The sequence below is a fragment of the Rhinolophus ferrumequinum genome, chromosome 10 (genome assembly GCF_004115265.2).
Source record: "Rhinolophus ferrumequinum isolate MPI-CBG mRhiFer1 chromosome 10, mRhiFer1_v1.p, whole genome shotgun sequence".
In the NCBI taxonomy this organism is placed as follows: Eukaryota; Metazoa; Chordata; class Mammalia; order Chiroptera; family Rhinolophidae; genus Rhinolophus; species Rhinolophus ferrumequinum.
This window is the reverse complement of record NC_046293.1, coordinates 88,075,163-88,093,052: the sequence shown is the minus strand read 5'-3', so window position 1 is coordinate 88,093,052 and position 17,890 is coordinate 88,075,163. Positions and strand designations below refer to the sequence as shown.

The window sequence follows — 17,890 nt, the reverse complement described above, 5'->3', positions numbered from 1 at the left end:
CTCTGATAGGCTATAGGGAGGTACACACTTAGGACAGCCAGTCTGAAAGGCCATTAGGAAACAGACTTATGTTCTGTAGCTCCCTTATTGCTTTCTTCTCAGTTTCTGCCCTGGCATCTCTCACCGTGGTTTCCCCAGGAATGCACACTCCTTCCCAGCTCTTATCTGCTGTCCCTCTATAATGCCAACTGTCCCTGTAGCCCAGAGTTACCAAGGGACCCAGAACCTCCTTTGATCCTATGTACTAGGAAAGTGGTCTACGTGTCGTCAGTGTGCATGTGTCATCAGTCCAACTACAACCAGTGACATCTTTCGAATTACGAGGAGTGAGGAATTCCCCTGTGGCCCAGGCCAAAGTCAGAGCTAAGAGGTACTGCCCAACCCTCCGGGGTCTTCACCTGCGCTGCTGGGATGGCAAACCGGCTCCCGTAATAGGGACAGGCCCCAGCCTCCTTCCCCAGGGTCACCAACTGCTCAATGTCCTTCACCTCCACGAGGACCTCGTCCCGGAGGAGCTGCAGCCGTGTGTAGTTGTAGAAGGGGCAGGCAGTCCGGGGCTCCCGCCTTCTCCTCTTGGGCTCCTTCTCCTCATCCTCGGCTCTGCTCTTGTTCTCTGTGGGTGGCACCAGCATGGGGGCAAAGGCATAAAACACGGTTACTGTCCCTGTGGCCAGGGGTTGGCCTGCAACGTCAAGTCTGCAAAACCCTTCCATGCATTACTTATGCTGGTCTCCTCATAACATTCTGGTATTTACTTTGTGTTCAAAGCCAGGGTTTCAGACTAGACACTGACCCAGAAAGCAAAAACAGCTTTCCCAAGGAGAGGATCTTCAGGAAAACACCATTTCCATTTATGACACTCTGTATTTCCCATGGCACTGGCCCACTTCCACTCCTGCCCCCACTTTCCCAGTACTGCCCAAGGCCACACGATGGTCCCAGAGCCTCTTTCTGTAGCTCGAGGGTGTTGGTGGCTACCATGTTTGCTTCTCTGCATCTCCATGCAGCGGTCGTTGATAAGCTGCATAGAACCCAGGTTTTTCACGTCTTCATTTACACAAAGGTTCTGTAAGACAGAAGAGAAAGAGTTAAAGAAACGGTGCTGGCTCAATGATACACAGCAGCCCACCAGGGCCTCCCAGCCTAGCCCTCCTGTTTCCTTCCAAGGGCCAGCAAGGCCAGGGCAGGGCCGATCCTGCCCCTGCTCAGCCTGCCTCAGACCCATCATCCTTCTGTGCCTGGAAGAGGGAGACGAAGGCACAGGGAAGGGAGCAGAAGGGCACCTGGGACAAGCTGCCTTGTCTCCGTCTACCTGCCGAGAGCCGAGGGAGACGAGCCGGGTGTCCTTGCCAAAAGGGCTCTTCTGGACCTCGTGTACAAACTGGGCCAGCTGGGAGTGCGTCCGACTGCAGTAATAAATCTGCTCCAAAGAAAAGCAAGGGATTCCAAAGAGGAGAGACTAGAACATCCCCCAATATTCTGTGGAATTCAAGGAATGCCCTGGCCTGACAGGCTGAGGCAACGGGAAGAGCGGCCACAAATACACAAACCTACACTAAGGCGACTCTGTCCCATGCAGATCTCAGCACATGCGGGACCCAGGGCTTCCCCACCTCACCCGTACCTCCTGAAGTTCAAGAGAATGTCCACAAGACAGAACTCCTCCCATCAGCCTCTAATCCAACATTCTCGCGGGGGGCGGAGGGGGGTGGGGCGTGATGTTGGGGAAGGATATATCCCTGAGTGATGACTCGTGACCCGGAAACGGTCCCTAAGATTCTGGGGAGTGTGTGAGGGAGGGCTATTCCATACACACCTCCCAAAGGGCTCGGCAGATGGGGCTGGCAGTAAAGCAGGAGGAGGCTGAACTGAACACTCTCCTGGTACTCCTCTAATACTGAGAAGAGTGAGGAGAGGAAAAGAGAAAAATAGCGGGGGGATGGGGGGTATCTAATTTCAACAGAGAAAACAACTCTAACATGAATGAAACCAAATGTTTTGAATTTGAGAAGTGTTGGCACCACACATGCCTCACAGCACGCCATGCAAATGAAAATATGAACAAAAGAAGAGAGGACCATGCCATCAGAGATCCAAAGGGCAGAGCACTCTACCCCACCTCCCCATGGACAGAGAAAACCCTGGTCCTGGCCCAGAACGCGGCTCCTCCACGCCCTGGGGCACATGAGCCCAGGTATCACCCCCAGGACGTCTCCCCAGGTGCTCAGCCCAGCCTGCCAGGTGAGCATCTAGAGAGAGACCAAAGTCTGGGTCTGGGGAGCCACGGAGTTGGTGGCTGGAGGCTCCTCACCAACAGGAGGGTGAGAAGCAGCTGGGGGACTCTCGCATTCTCCCTGGGGGTGGAGAGCCCTGGACTCAGGACCAAGCACAGCAGAAAGCCCAGGACATGGCATCTTACCTTGGTGATATGTTCTTCCTCCAGGTCATCCTCATCCTCACCTAACCTGAGAGAAAAACAAAACCAAAAAAACAGTCTTGTCAGTGAACTCAGGTCAACTAGAAACACATTAGCTGAGCATCTGCCACGTGCCAGTGACCTAAACAAGTAAGAGTGGAACAGAGGATGGAGCTCTGAGTGGAAGGAGCCAGACACACCCCAGCCGTGAGGTTCCACCAAAGAGGCACGTGTCGCTCGTTCTCTCGGTCAGAGATGCCCCAGGCTAACACCAATGCCACCCTTCCAACGCCGCTCAGGACTGAACAGAGAAAGGGCATGGTATTCCCAAAGGTGCAGTGTCTCACTGTCTGTCATCGAAGGCTACTCTCCCCTCACTGTTCACCCTCCAGCGAGCTGGACTTCTCTTAGTTCCCCCAGAGAACTTTACTCTATCACCTCAGAGCCTTGGACATGCTGTGCTCTTAGCCTGGAATGCTCTCCTCTCACGTCTTCCCTTTACAGAGCCAACGCCTAGTCAACCTGGAAATCTCTGCCTAAATATCACGTCTGCCAGGCAGCCCTACTCAACCTGGCAGGTGGCTGCCCCGTGACACACTGCTGTGGCCCCTGCACCAGTTCCTTGCAAGACTCACCTCATTCAGCATCACTTCTTCTTCGTCTCCTTTCTCCCTGACAGGACTCTCATGTCCATGGGCATGACCCTGGTGTGTCCTGTTTCTGTAGGCTGCTGGGGTCCCACCCGGAGCCTGCACACAGCAGGAACTCCACGCACAGCTCCTGAGGGAAGCCCCGACTGACTGACTGACTGGCTGGCCACAAGATGCCGTCACTTATGGCCAGATACACTTCTCTCCTCAGCACCTCAGGCCTTTCCAGCAATGAACGAAGAGCTCATACGCACTGGAGACGGGGAGGGTGCTCAGTCCTGCCTTACTTGGCTGGATGTTTAGTCCACAAGGTTAGTCTAAGCTCCTTAGAAAACACAAAGTACAGATACAGATACACCTACACTGTGCATAAAGTAGGGCCACCATATGGATATTTCTTGTTCACACAGCAGTTCAATTTTTTTTTTAAGCAGAAATGCTAATTGTCTTGGGCTATTAGAAAAGGAGTCACTTATAGGGTCAACTTCCTGGTCAATAAAGAATTGTTCAATGAGCTTTGTCTGAAAGGCTGGGATTTCAATCACATGCCACATAGGGAACAAACTCAGCAGGATCTAGGTGCAGGACGGGACATGTGAGGAAATAAAGAGCAAAAACTTTGCATTCAGAATTGGTTGGGTCCTGAGAGGGGCTCGTGTCTCTGTCGCAAGGCGAAGGCACTGGAAGCTGTATAACCTAATCTGCAGGATGAATGGCTCTTGCCCAGGCCCTAAGGAGCACTTTGTTTCTCTAATTTCAGAAACTCCACACAAGTTCTTTATCTAGCTCCCAAGGGGCTCTAGGAGAGGCAGAAGAGTAGACAAGCAATCTCGTCCCCACAGTGGGATCCATAGAGCAGTCCAGACATCTCAGCCCTGGGCAGGCCACTGACCATCAACAAAGAAAAGCCCAGGACCAGATGATTTCACTGGCAAATTTTACCAAATATTTAAAGAAAAGAATGCCAATCCTTCTCAATCTCTTCCAAAAAAATTGAAGTAGAGGAAACACTTCCTAATTCATTTTACGAGACCAGCATCACTCGATACCAAAGCCAGATAAGGACACCACAAGAAAGAAGACAGGCCAATTTCCCTGATGAACATAGATACAAAAATTCTCAACAAAATACAAGCAAACTGAATTCAGTAACATGTTAAAAGAATCACACAGTGTGAGCAAGTGGGATTTATCCCTGGGATGCAAGGATGGTTCAACAGAAGCAAATCAATCGATGTTAGACATCACATTAATACAATGAAAGATAAAAATCATATGATCACCTCAATAGATGCAAAAAAGCATTTGACAAAATTCAACATCTTTTTACGATAAAAACTCTTAACAAATTGGGTATAGAAGAAATGTATCTCAACATAATAATAAAGGCCATGTATGACAAGTCCACAGTAAACATAAAACTCAATGGTGAAAGACTGAAAGCTTTCTTTCCTAAGCAAGAATTTTTGAGATATTATATCTGTATTCATTTTACATAAATTCATGATCATGATCACCCCATGTATCCTTTTTTTTTTTTTTTTTTTGGTTACAGTTGACATTCAAATATTACATTAGTTTCAAGTATGCAGCATAGTGGTTAGACATTTATATAATTTATGAAGTGATTCCCCTGAAAAGTCTAGTACCCGCCTGGCACCATGAAAGGTTGAAAAGCTTTTCCTCTAAGATCATAATCAAGATAAGGGTGCCCACTCTCACCACTCCTATTTAACACAGTATCGGAAGTCCTAAACAGAGCAATCAGGTAAGAAAAAGAAATAAAAGGCATCCAAATTGGAAAGAAGAAGTTAAACTGTTTGCAAATGACATGATCTTATATACAGAAAACTCTAAAGATGGTAACAAAAACTGTTAGAACTAATAAATTCAGTAAAGTTGCAGGATACAAAACCAACATATAAAAATCAATTGCATGTCTATATACTAACAACAGACTATTTGAAAAAGAAACAATGAAAACAATCCCATTTACAATAGCATCAAAAACAAAATACTTAGGAATTAATTTAACCAAGGAGGTGAAAGATTTATATACTGAAAACTATAGAACACTGATGAAAAAACTGAGGAAGACACAAATAAATAGAAAGATAGCCCATGTTCATAGGTTGGAAGAATTAATATTGCTAAAATGTCCATAGTACCGAAAGCCATCTATAAATTCAAGTTTCCAATGGCATTTTTTCACAGAAATAGAAAAAACTCCTAAAAATCGAATGGAACCACAAAAGACCCTGAACAGTCAAAGCAATCTTGAAAAAGAACATAGCTGGAGGTATCACATTTCCTGACTTCAAACTATATTACAAAGCTGTAATCAAAACAGTATGGCACTGGCATTAAAACAGAGACCAATGAAATAGAATTGAAAGCTCAGAAATAAACCCACGCCTATATGATCAACTAATATTTGACAAGGAAGCCAAGAATACTCAGTGGGGAAAAGACAGTCTCTTCAATAAATGGTGCTGGGTAAACTGGATAGTCACATGCAAAAGAGTGAAACTGGACCTTTATCCTATACTACAGTTACCCAGAAATGGATTCAAGACTTAAATGTAAGACCTGAAACCATAAAACTCTAGAATGAAAGAGGGAAAAAACTCCAATGTCAAATTGGCTTTGGCAGTGATTTTTTGAATATGACACCAAAAATACAAGCAATAAAAAGCAAATGTACACAAGTGGGACTACATCAAACTAAAAAGCTCCTGCACAGCAAAAGAAATAATCAACAAAATGAAAAGGCAACCTCTGGAATATTTGCAAACCACATATCTGATGAGGGCTTAATATCAAAACATATAAGGAACTTCTACAACTCAATAGCAAAAACCCAAATAGTCCAATTAAAAAATGGGTAAAGGACTCCAATAGACATTTTCCCAAAGAGGATATACAGTAGTACCTCGGTTTTCTAATGTAATCCATTCCGGAATACCGTTCCAGTTCTGAAATGTTGGAAAACGGCCAACAGCTAGGCCTCAGGATCTTGCACTCGGCGGAAGCCGCGTGACATGTTCGACTTCCAAGGTGTGTTCGAAAACCAAAGCATTTACTTCCAGGTTTACAGCGTTCGTAAACCGAAATGTTCGTCAACAGAGACATTCGAAAACTGAGGTACTACTGTACAAATGGCCAACAGATACATTAAAAGATGCTCAAAATCACTAGTCATTAGGAAAATACAACTCAAAATCACAGTGAGATCTCACCTCACACCTGTTTAGAATGGCTATTATCAAAAAGACAAGAAATAAGTGTTGGCGAGGAAGTGGAGAAAAGGGAACTCTTGTGCACTGTCGGTGGGAACATAAATTGGTGCAGGCACAATGGGGAATAGTATGGAGGTTCCTCAAAAAATTAAAAACAAAACTACCATATGATCCAATAATTCCACTTCTGGGTATATATCTGAAGAGAATGAAATCACTATCTCAGAGAGATATATACAACCCCACGTTCATTGCAGCATTATTCACAAAAGCCAAGACATGGAAACAACTTGTGTCGTTGATGGATGAATGAAGAAAATGTGACATATATACACATACACACACACACACACACAGAATATGGTGTATATATGTGTGTATATATATGTATATATATGATATATACGTGAACATTTTTCAACCACAGAAAAAGAAGAAAATCCTGATATTTACAACAGTATCAATGAACTTTGAAAGCATTATGCTGAATAAGATAAGTCAGAGAAGGACAAATGCTGCATGATCTCATATGTGGAATCTAAAACACCAAAATCACAAAAACAGAGAGTAGGCTGGTGGTAGTTGGGGTGTGGGGTGTGAAGGTGGTCAAAGGGTACAAACTTCCAGTTATAAGACGAGTAAGTTCTGGGGGTCTACTGTACAATGTACAGTATGGTGACTATAATCAACAAATGTACTGTGTACTTAAAAGTTGCTACGAAGGCAAATCTTAAAAGTTCTCACCACACACACACAAAATGGTAATTATCTGAGGTCATGGATGTGTTAACTAGCTTTAGCGTGGTAATCACTTTGCAATATATGCATATATTAAATCATCACACTGTACACCTCAAATTTGCTTACACAATGCTATGTCAATTATATCTTGATAAAGCAGGGGGAAAAAGCCAGGACACTGGGAAGCCGGGTGTCTGGCGGTATATTGCCCACAGACATGGATTTATCCTTCACGAGAGTCAACGGAGGGTTTCAGGCCTTGGAGTCACACTCCAGACACGGTGACCACAGTGTTAATGAAAACGTGGAACACACGGGAACTGTTGTCACCTTTACGGGAGCAGGAGGACCCCTTCCATGCCGAGGGCCTAAGAGGGGTGATCTGTAGGTGCACTCACGCCTTAGGGGAAGGGAAGGGCCACTGAAGCTCAGGGCCGCAATGACCTCTCTAATGCCCGGGTCACTCCTATGCCTGAACCTCCCACAGCGCCCCACTGCGCTGAGAAAAACACCGAGACTCCTCACTGCCAGCTGCCTCGTCTTTGGCCTCTTCTCTCCCTTCCTCATCTGCTCAGTGCTCGGCACCCGGGCCTTCCTTCTGGTCCTCAAACACACCAAACCCGTTCCATTTCCAGACCACTGCACTCGCCAGTCTCTGACTAGAACTGTCTTCGCCCCACGGTTTTCTCATCCTTCAGGCCTTGGGGCAAACATCACCTCCTCAGAGGGTCTTTCCTGACTTCTCCACCTGGAGAGGCAACCCCGCACTTCACCCCCTTTACCCAGTTTTACCCTGTCCTCACAGGTAAATGTGCTACTTTCAAGTAAGGGCTGTTTTTACAGTTCATTGTCTGTCTCCCTCCACAAAACACAAGCTGCGGGCAGGGGTCATATGTGTTTTGTTTAGCTCGGTATCTATCTGCAGCACCTAGAAATGTGCGACAACCTGAGCAGACACTCAAAAGGCCATTTGTGGGGTAAAGCATGAATGAAAGCAAAAAGGGTCTCACCAGGGGCAGTGCGGTGCAGACGTGTTTGCTAGTTCGCCCTTGTGTTACAGCTCATAAATTAGATACCCATAAACCTGGACCTACAGAAGCCTGAAGGTGAAAAGAAAAACAGCTAAGGACGCCTTCGAGGTTTATGTCACAAACGAGACACAGCGTAGTTTGGTACTTAAGAGCCTGAGAGCTAGAACTGCACGGGTGGGTTCAAGTCCCAGCTCCCCCCGCTGGCTCTGCAGCCTCGGCCAAGGCACCACACCTTGCTGGGCCAGTTTCCTCAGGTGTGTAGGGGAGACACAAACGTTGCTGTGAGGACAACGGCGTTAACACACACGTAGCCAGTGCCTGGCAACTGTCACTGTCATTATCATTTATGCACCCTAAGAAGGACCCTGGCTGAGAGACACGGGGCCGTGGCTGGCACTCCATCCCTTCAGATGCCCTATGAGTGACATCTGGGCACAGGGAGGGGTGCCTCCCCGGGAGCCCCCACTTAGGCTCGGGCAGGCGGTGAGTGGAGAAGCGCTGTCTTACCCATTAGCTGCTCCTTTCTCCTCATCACTCTCGTACTCGGAGAGGACCAGCTCCTCCTCCCCAGATGCGAGCTGCTCTAGCGGCTCGGCCCCTGTGCCTGCTGCCAGCACCTCCCTGCTGAGGCGGAGGAGACGCTCAGTCTCATCTTCTTCCTGTCTCTGCATTGCAGGCGAAGAAAGAGAAAACTCAGTACTGGGGCCCGCCTCCCTGATGGGACCAGCCCCCGTGCGGCTCTCCAGGGCCACACACACGGCAGTAACACCGGCCTCGCCGTGTCACTGGCGTCAGTGCCTCAGGTATCAGTACCTTAGCACAAGCTGCCCAACCACTGGGTGATAAGAACTTAGCCAGTGGGGGTCAGAGAGAGGAGACTGAGGTCCTGGCCACTCAGCCAGAGGTCCCAAGCAGGGTGACACTGCTTGGACACAACCCCAGCCACTCCGGGAGATGCCACTCACCTCGCACTTGGCCACATACTTGAGCTGTGCATTGTGCCGGATCTGCTGCAGGCGTTCTTCTCGCTTCTTCCTCCTGCTCTGCTCCTCCTAAAGGGTGAAGAGGCCATTAAGCAAAGCCCTGCAGGAAGCCCCAAAGCAGGCCTTCCCTAAGAGGCAGCGGCGGCTCAGCCTCGTGCCTCTTCACACAGGGCAGGTCTGCCTCCCCGGCCAGCACTCAGGCTGCTGCAGCATCTCGTCACCAGACCCTGAACCTCGCCAGGTCCCAGCCTCATGCTCATTGCAGAAGTCTGCATGCTCCCTCCCAAAGCCGCACTCTCAGTCCAATGCATTCCTTAATTTAATTTGTAGTCACAAAAACATGTTGCCAATGGCAACAGTGAGGCAGGTTCCTTTTCCAGGTGGGCAATGAATGAGAACTGCCAACCCCTTGTCTAGAGAAGACCTGTTGACATCAGTTTTAAAAGACTGCGAGGATACAGCGCCACTGACTCAAGAAGCTGTCAGAGGGCTGAGGGGCACTGCAAAGGAAGAGACAGGACACCTCCCGCTCAGAATCAACCCAAAACAATCACGGAAGTCGCTTCCTAAATCACTCCCACTCCTCACCTTTAGTCGGTCCACCAGGTCCCTTTCCTCTTTCTTCTGCACAAACTGAGTAACCCAGTCAGGTTCTCCTGCAGGCCTCCGGGTGTCTGGGCTCTCGTGACAGGAGGATGAGAGAAATGGGGGCTGGGCCTTCCCACCATTTAAGGGGGCAGTTTCACTTTCAAGGAGACGTGCTTCCTCTTGACGTTTCTTCTGTTCAAAGTCACGGAGCCAGGAAAGGGCCCCACAAATAAGACTCAAGGATTTTCCCTACAGGAAGAAAACTGTCTTCAGAAATAGAGAACAAAAACGAAAGATTCCCAAACAACCTTTCCCTATTTTAGTAAAGCCTTCAAGGAATTAGACACTCATGAAAGAGGACTTCCAGAACAGTTTCCAAAAGTGGCAAGAACGATGGAGTAAGTGTGTTCGAAGCAAGAGGTAGTATTTTGAGGGGGATTAATGGCAATGTGTCTTTTACTGTAATCAATTTAAACATTCACCAATTTGTTGACCATTTGTATTTAGTTAAGAAAAGATGGGTCCTGAGCCAGTATGACTGTTGTTCTTAAAAAGGGGAAATTTGGACATAGAGGCATACATGGAAGGGCGATTTACAGGGAGAAGACGGCCATGTACAAGCCAAGGAGAGGGGCCTGAATAGATCCTCTTCTCACTGCCTTCAGAAAGAACCGACCCTGCCCACATCTTGCTTTCAGAGTTCTGGCCTCCAGAACTGTGAGAGAATCCATTTCTGTTGCTTAAGCCTCCCAGTTGTGGGCATAAGGACTATTTTTACAGAAGAAGGAACTAAGAGGTTGGATTCCAAGCCTGCTGCCAGCATGCTCCAAGATGCAGAACTCGGGCAAACATTAATCCATCACATAGAACAGACCATCTGAAGCCTACTGAGCAAAAGGATTCCATTACGGCCATTCCCGCTGTACCTTACAGAAGTTACAGGTAAACCTGCCCCTATTCTCCTTGCATCTTGCAGAAGTTCTCCACACCAAGAAGTGTTCCATGGAAACAAGAAACACACATAAACCTTAGTCCGGCAGATGGGGAGCGGGGTCTCTCTTCCACTAGTGATTAGAGGCCGCCACGCTGTGGGGTCGCCTTTCTTTTCTTACTTACTCTCTGCTAAGTAAACTTACTTGCACTTTAAATTCTGTATTGGCTCACGGTTGCATTCCTTCCTATGTGAACTTGGCCCAGAGCCTGAGTCCCCACTCCAGGGGATTCGCCTCACTGGCATCAGTGTGATTTTATGGTAACAGTGTGAACAGACTAACACAGTCCTTCTAGAGAGGCTGCTGCAGTAAGTTTCACAAAGCTGCCTCATCTGGTGTCCAAAAGGCAGTTGAGGCTAGTGACCTCTGGAGGGGCCAATACTTCCCGGTCCAGGCCGTCAGCTCCCGAGCCTGCTTAACTCAGGGGTGATCTGGGAGTATCCAGAGCAGGGGTCTGAACCTAATTCAGAATTGAGTGAATTGTAGGTGAAATGCACGTGTGTTTAGAGTTGAGGGAAACAGCGGAGCACAGTGGCTAAGACTTCAGACTCCACAGTCAAGCTGCCTGGGTCAAATACTGGCTCCTCCACTTCCAGCTGTGACCTCAGGTAACCTCTCTGGGCTTGTTTCTACAAATGCAAAATGGGAATTACAGTAGCACCTTTCTCAGAGTTGCTGCAAGTATTAAGAAAGTTAATACATGTAAAGGTTAATACCTACAATAGGACTAGAATACCTGGTACATAAGTGAGCAAATAGAGCCTTTGTTTGCTATTATAAAGTGATAGTAAAATTATTATTATCCTGGGGTGAGAATCTATTAGTTTTCATCAAATTCTCAGAAGGCCCTCTGACAGACTGACACTTCTGAAGAATGGATGGCTCACACATCTTTAGAAAAGCCCCGTATGTACTATTTCTGTCAGTTTCTGATAAATACTGAGTGGTAAAGATTTGCAGACAGCACTCCCCAAGAAAACCTGGCCATTCTATGCTGCCTGTGGGAGCCATCAGCTTTAGCTGTCTCTAAGCTAGGGGTGTAGGCAAGATGTCCCCCTGCAACTACGGCCCAGGGACAGACTCCTCGTTAGAGCCAGGACCCACCACTTGAAAGTGAGCTGAGGAAGTTCCTGAAGGGACGGTCAAAGTTGTCTTCCAGAAACAACTGTGGATATAGTCTAACACAAAGAAAAAAATTAATTAAGGCCCTGCAGTTCTATATTCTGTAATAGGGCCACAAAAATTTTAGACTGGAAAATGCGAAAAGGCTATATAACCAAATGGTCACCACAGTTTTGAAATAAATTTAATGAAGTACCTACAGTATACCTATCTTTGAGCAATGGTGTTTCCTGGGGTACCATCCAAGATAACACAGCAAAAAAAAATTTATGCCGAGATAAATTCATTCATCCTCAACACATAACATCGTAGCAAGCGCTGGGCCTGATGCTGGGAACACAGATTTGCAGAGCTCCCTAGAAAACGCCCCCAGGCTTAAACTTAAACATACAATTTGAAGGGCTTCCTGGATCCCTGCAGGGCACAGACTGCAGGTTTTAGAACTCCCAGAACTGCAGTGCTGTACAAAGCACAGCGGGCACAAAGGCGAGAAGTCAACTCATGAGGTGGACTCATGAAAGGTTTAAAAAGGTGACTCTTAAAGGGAAAACAGGCATCATCAGGCAGCTAAGGGAGGGCACTGGGCATGCCAGCAGAGGACTAGCAGGGGAGGCACAGCCTGTAACAGCACGGCACCCCCTGCACAGGACGGGAGAGGAACTCCATCAGGGGTGTGGTACAGAAGGCATCAGAACGTGAGGTCAGTGAAGGACCCACCAAGGAAACGAGGCCACAGCACCGAGAGCATCAACACGAAGGGCTGAGCAGAGGGAGAGGACGCCTGGAATGGGCCGGGGGCTGAGACGGAGAGACCTGGGAGCGGGGCGGTGGCCCTTCAGGTTAAGGGAGGCAGACTGACCATGTGCCCTTCTACGTCCTTTTCTGAAACACACTAAGATGACACCAAAGGGATAAGAGCTTATACCCACAAAAAACAAAGGAAGTGGAAGGAGAGACAGCACCAAGATTGAAGAGAGATGGAAGCAGCGACTCGGAACTGGCTCAGCAGAGTAAAGGACCCTGAGCCTGCAGCGACGTCCCCTAGTTCCCCTCAGAATGCCCAGAGGCCAGCAGGGCCAAGGCTATGCTGAAAACAAAGGACGAATGGAAATTCTTTTACAGAATAATCAGATCCCCAGCAGCAGTTCCCACTCCTCACAGAAGCAGGAGGTTTATTCTCCGGTGAAGCTGAGCCAGGAGGGCCCTGGAGACAGCAGGTCAAGTGAAGGGTGGGAAAGAGGGCTGAGCTGAAAGCAGAGCATTAAGTGAAAAACTACACCTGAAGCCACTTCTCCAGGACACCCTCAAGAATACTGACTGTCAGGTTTGGACCCATTAGGCAAGAGTTTAGAAGAACCTTCTCTGGAAAACCTGGATGGCTCTAGGGAAAACTCTACAGATACTGACAACTGGAGGCCCCAGCAGAGAGGCCCAGCCCACTGGGCCACAGCCGCCAGCCTGCACCCCAGACCTTTCACTCAGCCTTGTAGTGACTTTTTCTTGAACACCGACAGAAGACAGCCAAGGATCACCAGACATTTGAGGAAATCCTCCAAACCAAACACAGAACCCAAACTTGGGGGGGAGAATGGGACAACACAATGCAGGGGAAACAAAACTTCAAAATACTACCATAAATGGTATCTTCAGAAAGATATTTCCATGAAACAAGAACAGGATGTTAGTCTTAAAAATCAGAGACTAAGAACAAATTCTTGACTATTAAAGAGATGACAGCCCAAATAAACTGAATAGAAAGACTGGGCAATAAAGTTAAAGAAATCTCGAGGAAGTAGAATGTAAAGCAAAAACAAAACAAGGACAAACCCCAGTGCCCAAAGAAATGGGCCATTAGAAGAAAACATAGTCATAGGATTCACCAGGAGGTCCACAACCCAATGAATGGCAATACCAGGAAGATTATCAAATATAAGAAAATGTATCAGAAGTGGCCTGCACAGGAAATCAAACATATGCATCAACTTGCAATTTTAGAATACAAACGATAAAGAGATGATCCTGAAAACTTTGGAGGGTGGGGTAGGATCAGGTCACAAAGACCTGAGGTGCAGATTGCCACTGGACTTTTCAATAGCAACAATGGAAACCAGAGGATAGAGGGAGCAATTGTGAGGGAAAATTATTTGAAGCTAGAATTGTATACCCAACCAAACTATCAATACCAACCAAGTGAAAAGGCAGAATTAATACACTTTAAGACCAACAAAGTCTTAAAGTTACCTCCTATACAACCCTTCTCAGGAGGGTTTTCTACCAAAACAAGAAAGTGAACCAAGAAGATATGGAATCCAAGAAACAGAGAATCCAACACAGAAAAAATAAGGAAAGAATATACACAACAACATGGATGAATCTCAAAAACATTACTCTGGCTCAGCAAAAGAAACCAGACACACAAGAGTATATACTATGATTCCATTTTATGAAATAATGGAAAGAAAACTATACTACAGAAACAAAAGTGGACCAATGACTGGCTGGAAACAACTTCCAAGAAGTACAATGAACTTTTGGGGTAACGGAAATGTTTTGCATCTTGATTTTGGTGACAAAGGTGTTTATATCTGTCAAAGCTTGTTGAAATTGTAGACTTAAAAGGGGTACAATTTATTGTATGTTAATTATACTCAATAAAGTTGATTTTTTTTTTTTAAGGAGCAAAGGAAAATCCTAGGACAATGGCTGTGAAGTAGGTCTAAGAAGCAACTAATTCTGATTAAAACAAAAGGAAGAAGGTCTTCAAGAAGAAAGTCTCCAGGGTAAAATGGAATTGATCATTGCTATAGAATGAACTGTGTCCCCCCAAAATTTGTACGTTGAAGCCCTAATCCCCCATGTGACCATACTGGAGAAAGAGCCTTTAAAGAGGTGATTAAGGTTAAATGAGGGCATACAGGTAGAACCCTGATCTGACAGAACGGGTGGTGTCCTTAGGAAAAGGGAAGAAACACCAAAGATCTTTCTCTCTCTGCCATGTGTGGACACAGCAAGAAGATGGCAGTCTGCAAGCCAGGAAGAGTCTCCTCACCAGAATCCAAAGCCTGCCGCAACCTTGACCTTGGACTTTCCAGCCTCCAGAACTGGGAGAGAATAAGGTTCTGTCATTAAGCCGCCCAGTCTATAGCATTTTATTGTGGCAGCTCTAGCAGACTAACACGATAATTTTATGTATGGAATACAGATATCCCCCGCTTTCCAAAAGTTCTCGTTAGGTAAGCAAAGTGGCATCACATGAACGTTCGGAAAGTGGGCAGATCCTCTTCACCGTATGTCCTTTCGGCTTATGAGAAGTTTCATAGGACATGAGCTACAGTCGTCCCTCGAAGTCCATGGGGAGATTAGTTCCAAGGCCCTCCCACCAAAGATTTCAAAGTCTGCATAGCTCATGTCCTTTATGTAAAATGGCACAGTACTTGCATATAACCAATGCACATCCTCCTGTATAATTTAAATCATCTCTAGGTTAATTATAATACCTAATAAAATGTAAATGTTATGGAAATAGTTGTTACACTGTTTACAGAATAATGACAAGAACACTGTAGGTCTACCTACATAGTAAACCTCAGCAACAACATAACATTTTTTCCCCCCAATATTTTTTGATCTGAGGTGGGTTGAATCCACGGATGCAGAACCTGCGGACATAGAGGGCCAACTCTACTTTCAAATAGTGCGGCCTGTATCGTGTTGAGAAACCACTGGACAGTGTGTGAGGAATTAGCTAAGTATATTAAAAACTAAACAAACTTTAAAAAGGCAATTATTAACTCTAGAAAAATGATAAAGTATTCAAGAAAAAACAATCATAGTATACTTAGCAGAGACTACAAATAGATAACTACATTGGGAAAGGAAAGAAAAGGGGATGGTAAGAAAGCTACATCTTATCTATCACAAGAGTAAGGTACTAATGACTGAAGCCAATAAACCAAGCGACAGCAGCATGTAGCTTATCATTTCATATGTGCTATGAAAGTATTTCTCAAGAAATAGATAAAACAATTAAAAGCACCTGCCCAGGGAACCAAATTTGATAAATCTGACTTTTTAAATAACACGCATTATTCTTTAAAATGTTTACATTGCTTTAAACAAAGGAGGAGGATATGTTCAACAATGTCAAACACTGCTGAGTGGTCAAGATAAGGACTTGAGATATCCTGACGTATTAACCAGAAAGTCACCACTGATCCTAAAAAATATTTCGGTCAGTAGGTAGGGGAAGAAATCCTACTGCACATGGGTTTAAATGGAAGGTTAAAATGCTAGTAGAATACTAGTTAAAAAAACAAATCATTCGGTACATTATATTCATGGTCCACATTTTGCTAACTGGCACGACTTATTCTCTCACTGTACATACATTAAAGAACAAAATGAAACAACAGAGTACCCCAGTCTGCACCCTTCCTATCCCAGGAGATCGTGTCATCTCAAGAGTGGCACCCTTCCATCAGCAAGTGAGACAAGGAATGAGTCACTTTCATTCATTCATTCATTCATTCAACACACACCTATTAAGAGCCTCCTGCGGGCCAAATGTACCAAGCTTTGCTAAATGACAGGGACACAGAGGCATAAGGTCCTTATCCTCCAGGAGGTGACGGCCTCGCTGAGAGACCTTCACATCAACATATACATTTCACTATCACATAGTACTTGCTATAAAATAAAGTGCAAGAGAGAAGTGGGGACCAATCACCAGAGCCCCAACAATTCCCACGGCCAACTTCTAATAAAGCCCTCATTCCAGGCCTGGAAGAAAAAACGTAAGGAGCCCACCACTGGATCCCTCCCGCACTCAGTAACCTAGTTCCTGGAGACGAAACCAGTATGTTTAAGCTGGGAATAAGTAACTTCTCTGCTGCTCAACATCAAAGCAGTTGTGTGCCGAGAAATCGGGAACGTTCAGTGTTATGCTTGCACTGCCACTGCAAGTCTCACATGCCCTTAGCCTCATTGTTCTCAGACCTTGAGACTGTGCTTAACAATTTAACAGAGGGAAGTGAGCACTACTCAGAAAGATAAACTGAGAACTACTCTGCCCAGCTTCAGACCATGAAGATCTCTGCACAGGCCACCAAGCATGCCAGGCTGCCTCTGGCTGGGTGCAGACAGGGTCTCCCCGGAGCTCACTTAGGCCCCAACTATTCATACTTACAGTGCCAGTTGGACTCTCAAATATCCCAATCTTGCCAGCCTCTAACACCTGGTATAGCTCTGCCATGAAGTCTTTCTGGATGGAATAGGGCGTGAAGGGAAAAGGGAAATGGATGCCACCAGCCTCCTGGGTTTTATTAGCCATCGTCCTAGGAGAAGGAAACAAAAGGTAGTTCTCTTACTTCTCTGATGAGCCAGAAAACTGGCTTGAAATCTGGAACAGTTGCTAAGAGCAGTCTCAATACTAGTTACGGAATTTCTCCTTGGGTTATACTTTTTTTTTCTTTCTGCAAGCAGAGCATGTTCTCTCGATCACGTATATCCCCATGAAGCCATACCAAATCATGCAATCCATCTAGGGCCATTTATCAGAAATGGCCCTAGCAGACTGCAGCCTAGGAAAGCCCCTCTCCAGCATCCCCCTGCCGTTCCCCTGAGGTGCCTTTGCTGCTTGGACACCCTTCTAAGGCCTCTATGAAAGGCTTGGCGGTTTCCTCTGGAAGACCTGCGCCCCTGGGATCAAGGCTGTTGCCTGTAATTACTTTTGCAGCATTCTTCTCTCCCATCTCCACATGCAGCACTCACATGACAAAACTGCTTCACTCTACCATTCTGGGAAGACCTGTAAGTAAACCCACGACACACAGGCAGAGAGTAACAAGTACCTTTATTTTCATACGGTGCAGGTTTTACATACCCCTTCTTCCTTTACTCACTATTTGGAAGACTGACTCTTCCAGCCTGGTACCCACACTCTCTCTTTGGAAGTCACTGCTCCAAGCTAGTAAGCAGGCCCATCTTTTATAAGTACAAATACTAATAAACCTAAAACCATTTACATCTCTGCTACATATCTGGCCTCAATAAGACGAGTAACAGTGTCAATTCACTTATGAGGGGAAAGGTAGTTGCCAGGATGCTCTTCCAGCTATAGTTCAGGGGCA

The 17,890-nt window shown here is 46.1% G+C and overlaps 1 protein-coding gene across 1 annotated transcript in view; it reads right to left on the bottom strand.

The window, feature by feature from the left end:
- Positions 1–17,095, bottom strand: part of DDX11 (DEAD/H-box helicase 11) — a 30,140-nt gene extending 13,045 nt beyond the window's left edge. The window contains exons 1-8 of the mRNA XM_033117005.1: positions 16,948–17,095; positions 9,649–9,897; positions 9,043–9,129; positions 8,585–8,742; positions 2,420–2,465; positions 1,313–1,420; positions 979–1,066; positions 399–613 (exon numbers count right to left, since the gene is read on the bottom strand). Of these exons, the coding sequence (XP_032972896.1) occupies positions 399–613; positions 979–1,066; positions 1,313–1,420; positions 2,420–2,465; positions 8,585–8,742; positions 9,043–9,129; positions 9,649–9,897; positions 16,948–17,091 (1,095 nt within the window). The 5' untranslated portion in view covers positions 17,092–17,095. The remainder of the gene's footprint in view (positions 1–398; positions 614–978; positions 1,067–1,312; positions 1,421–2,419; positions 2,466–8,584; positions 8,743–9,042; positions 9,130–9,648; positions 9,898–16,947) is intronic.
- Positions 17,096–17,890: the final 795 nt, after the last annotated feature.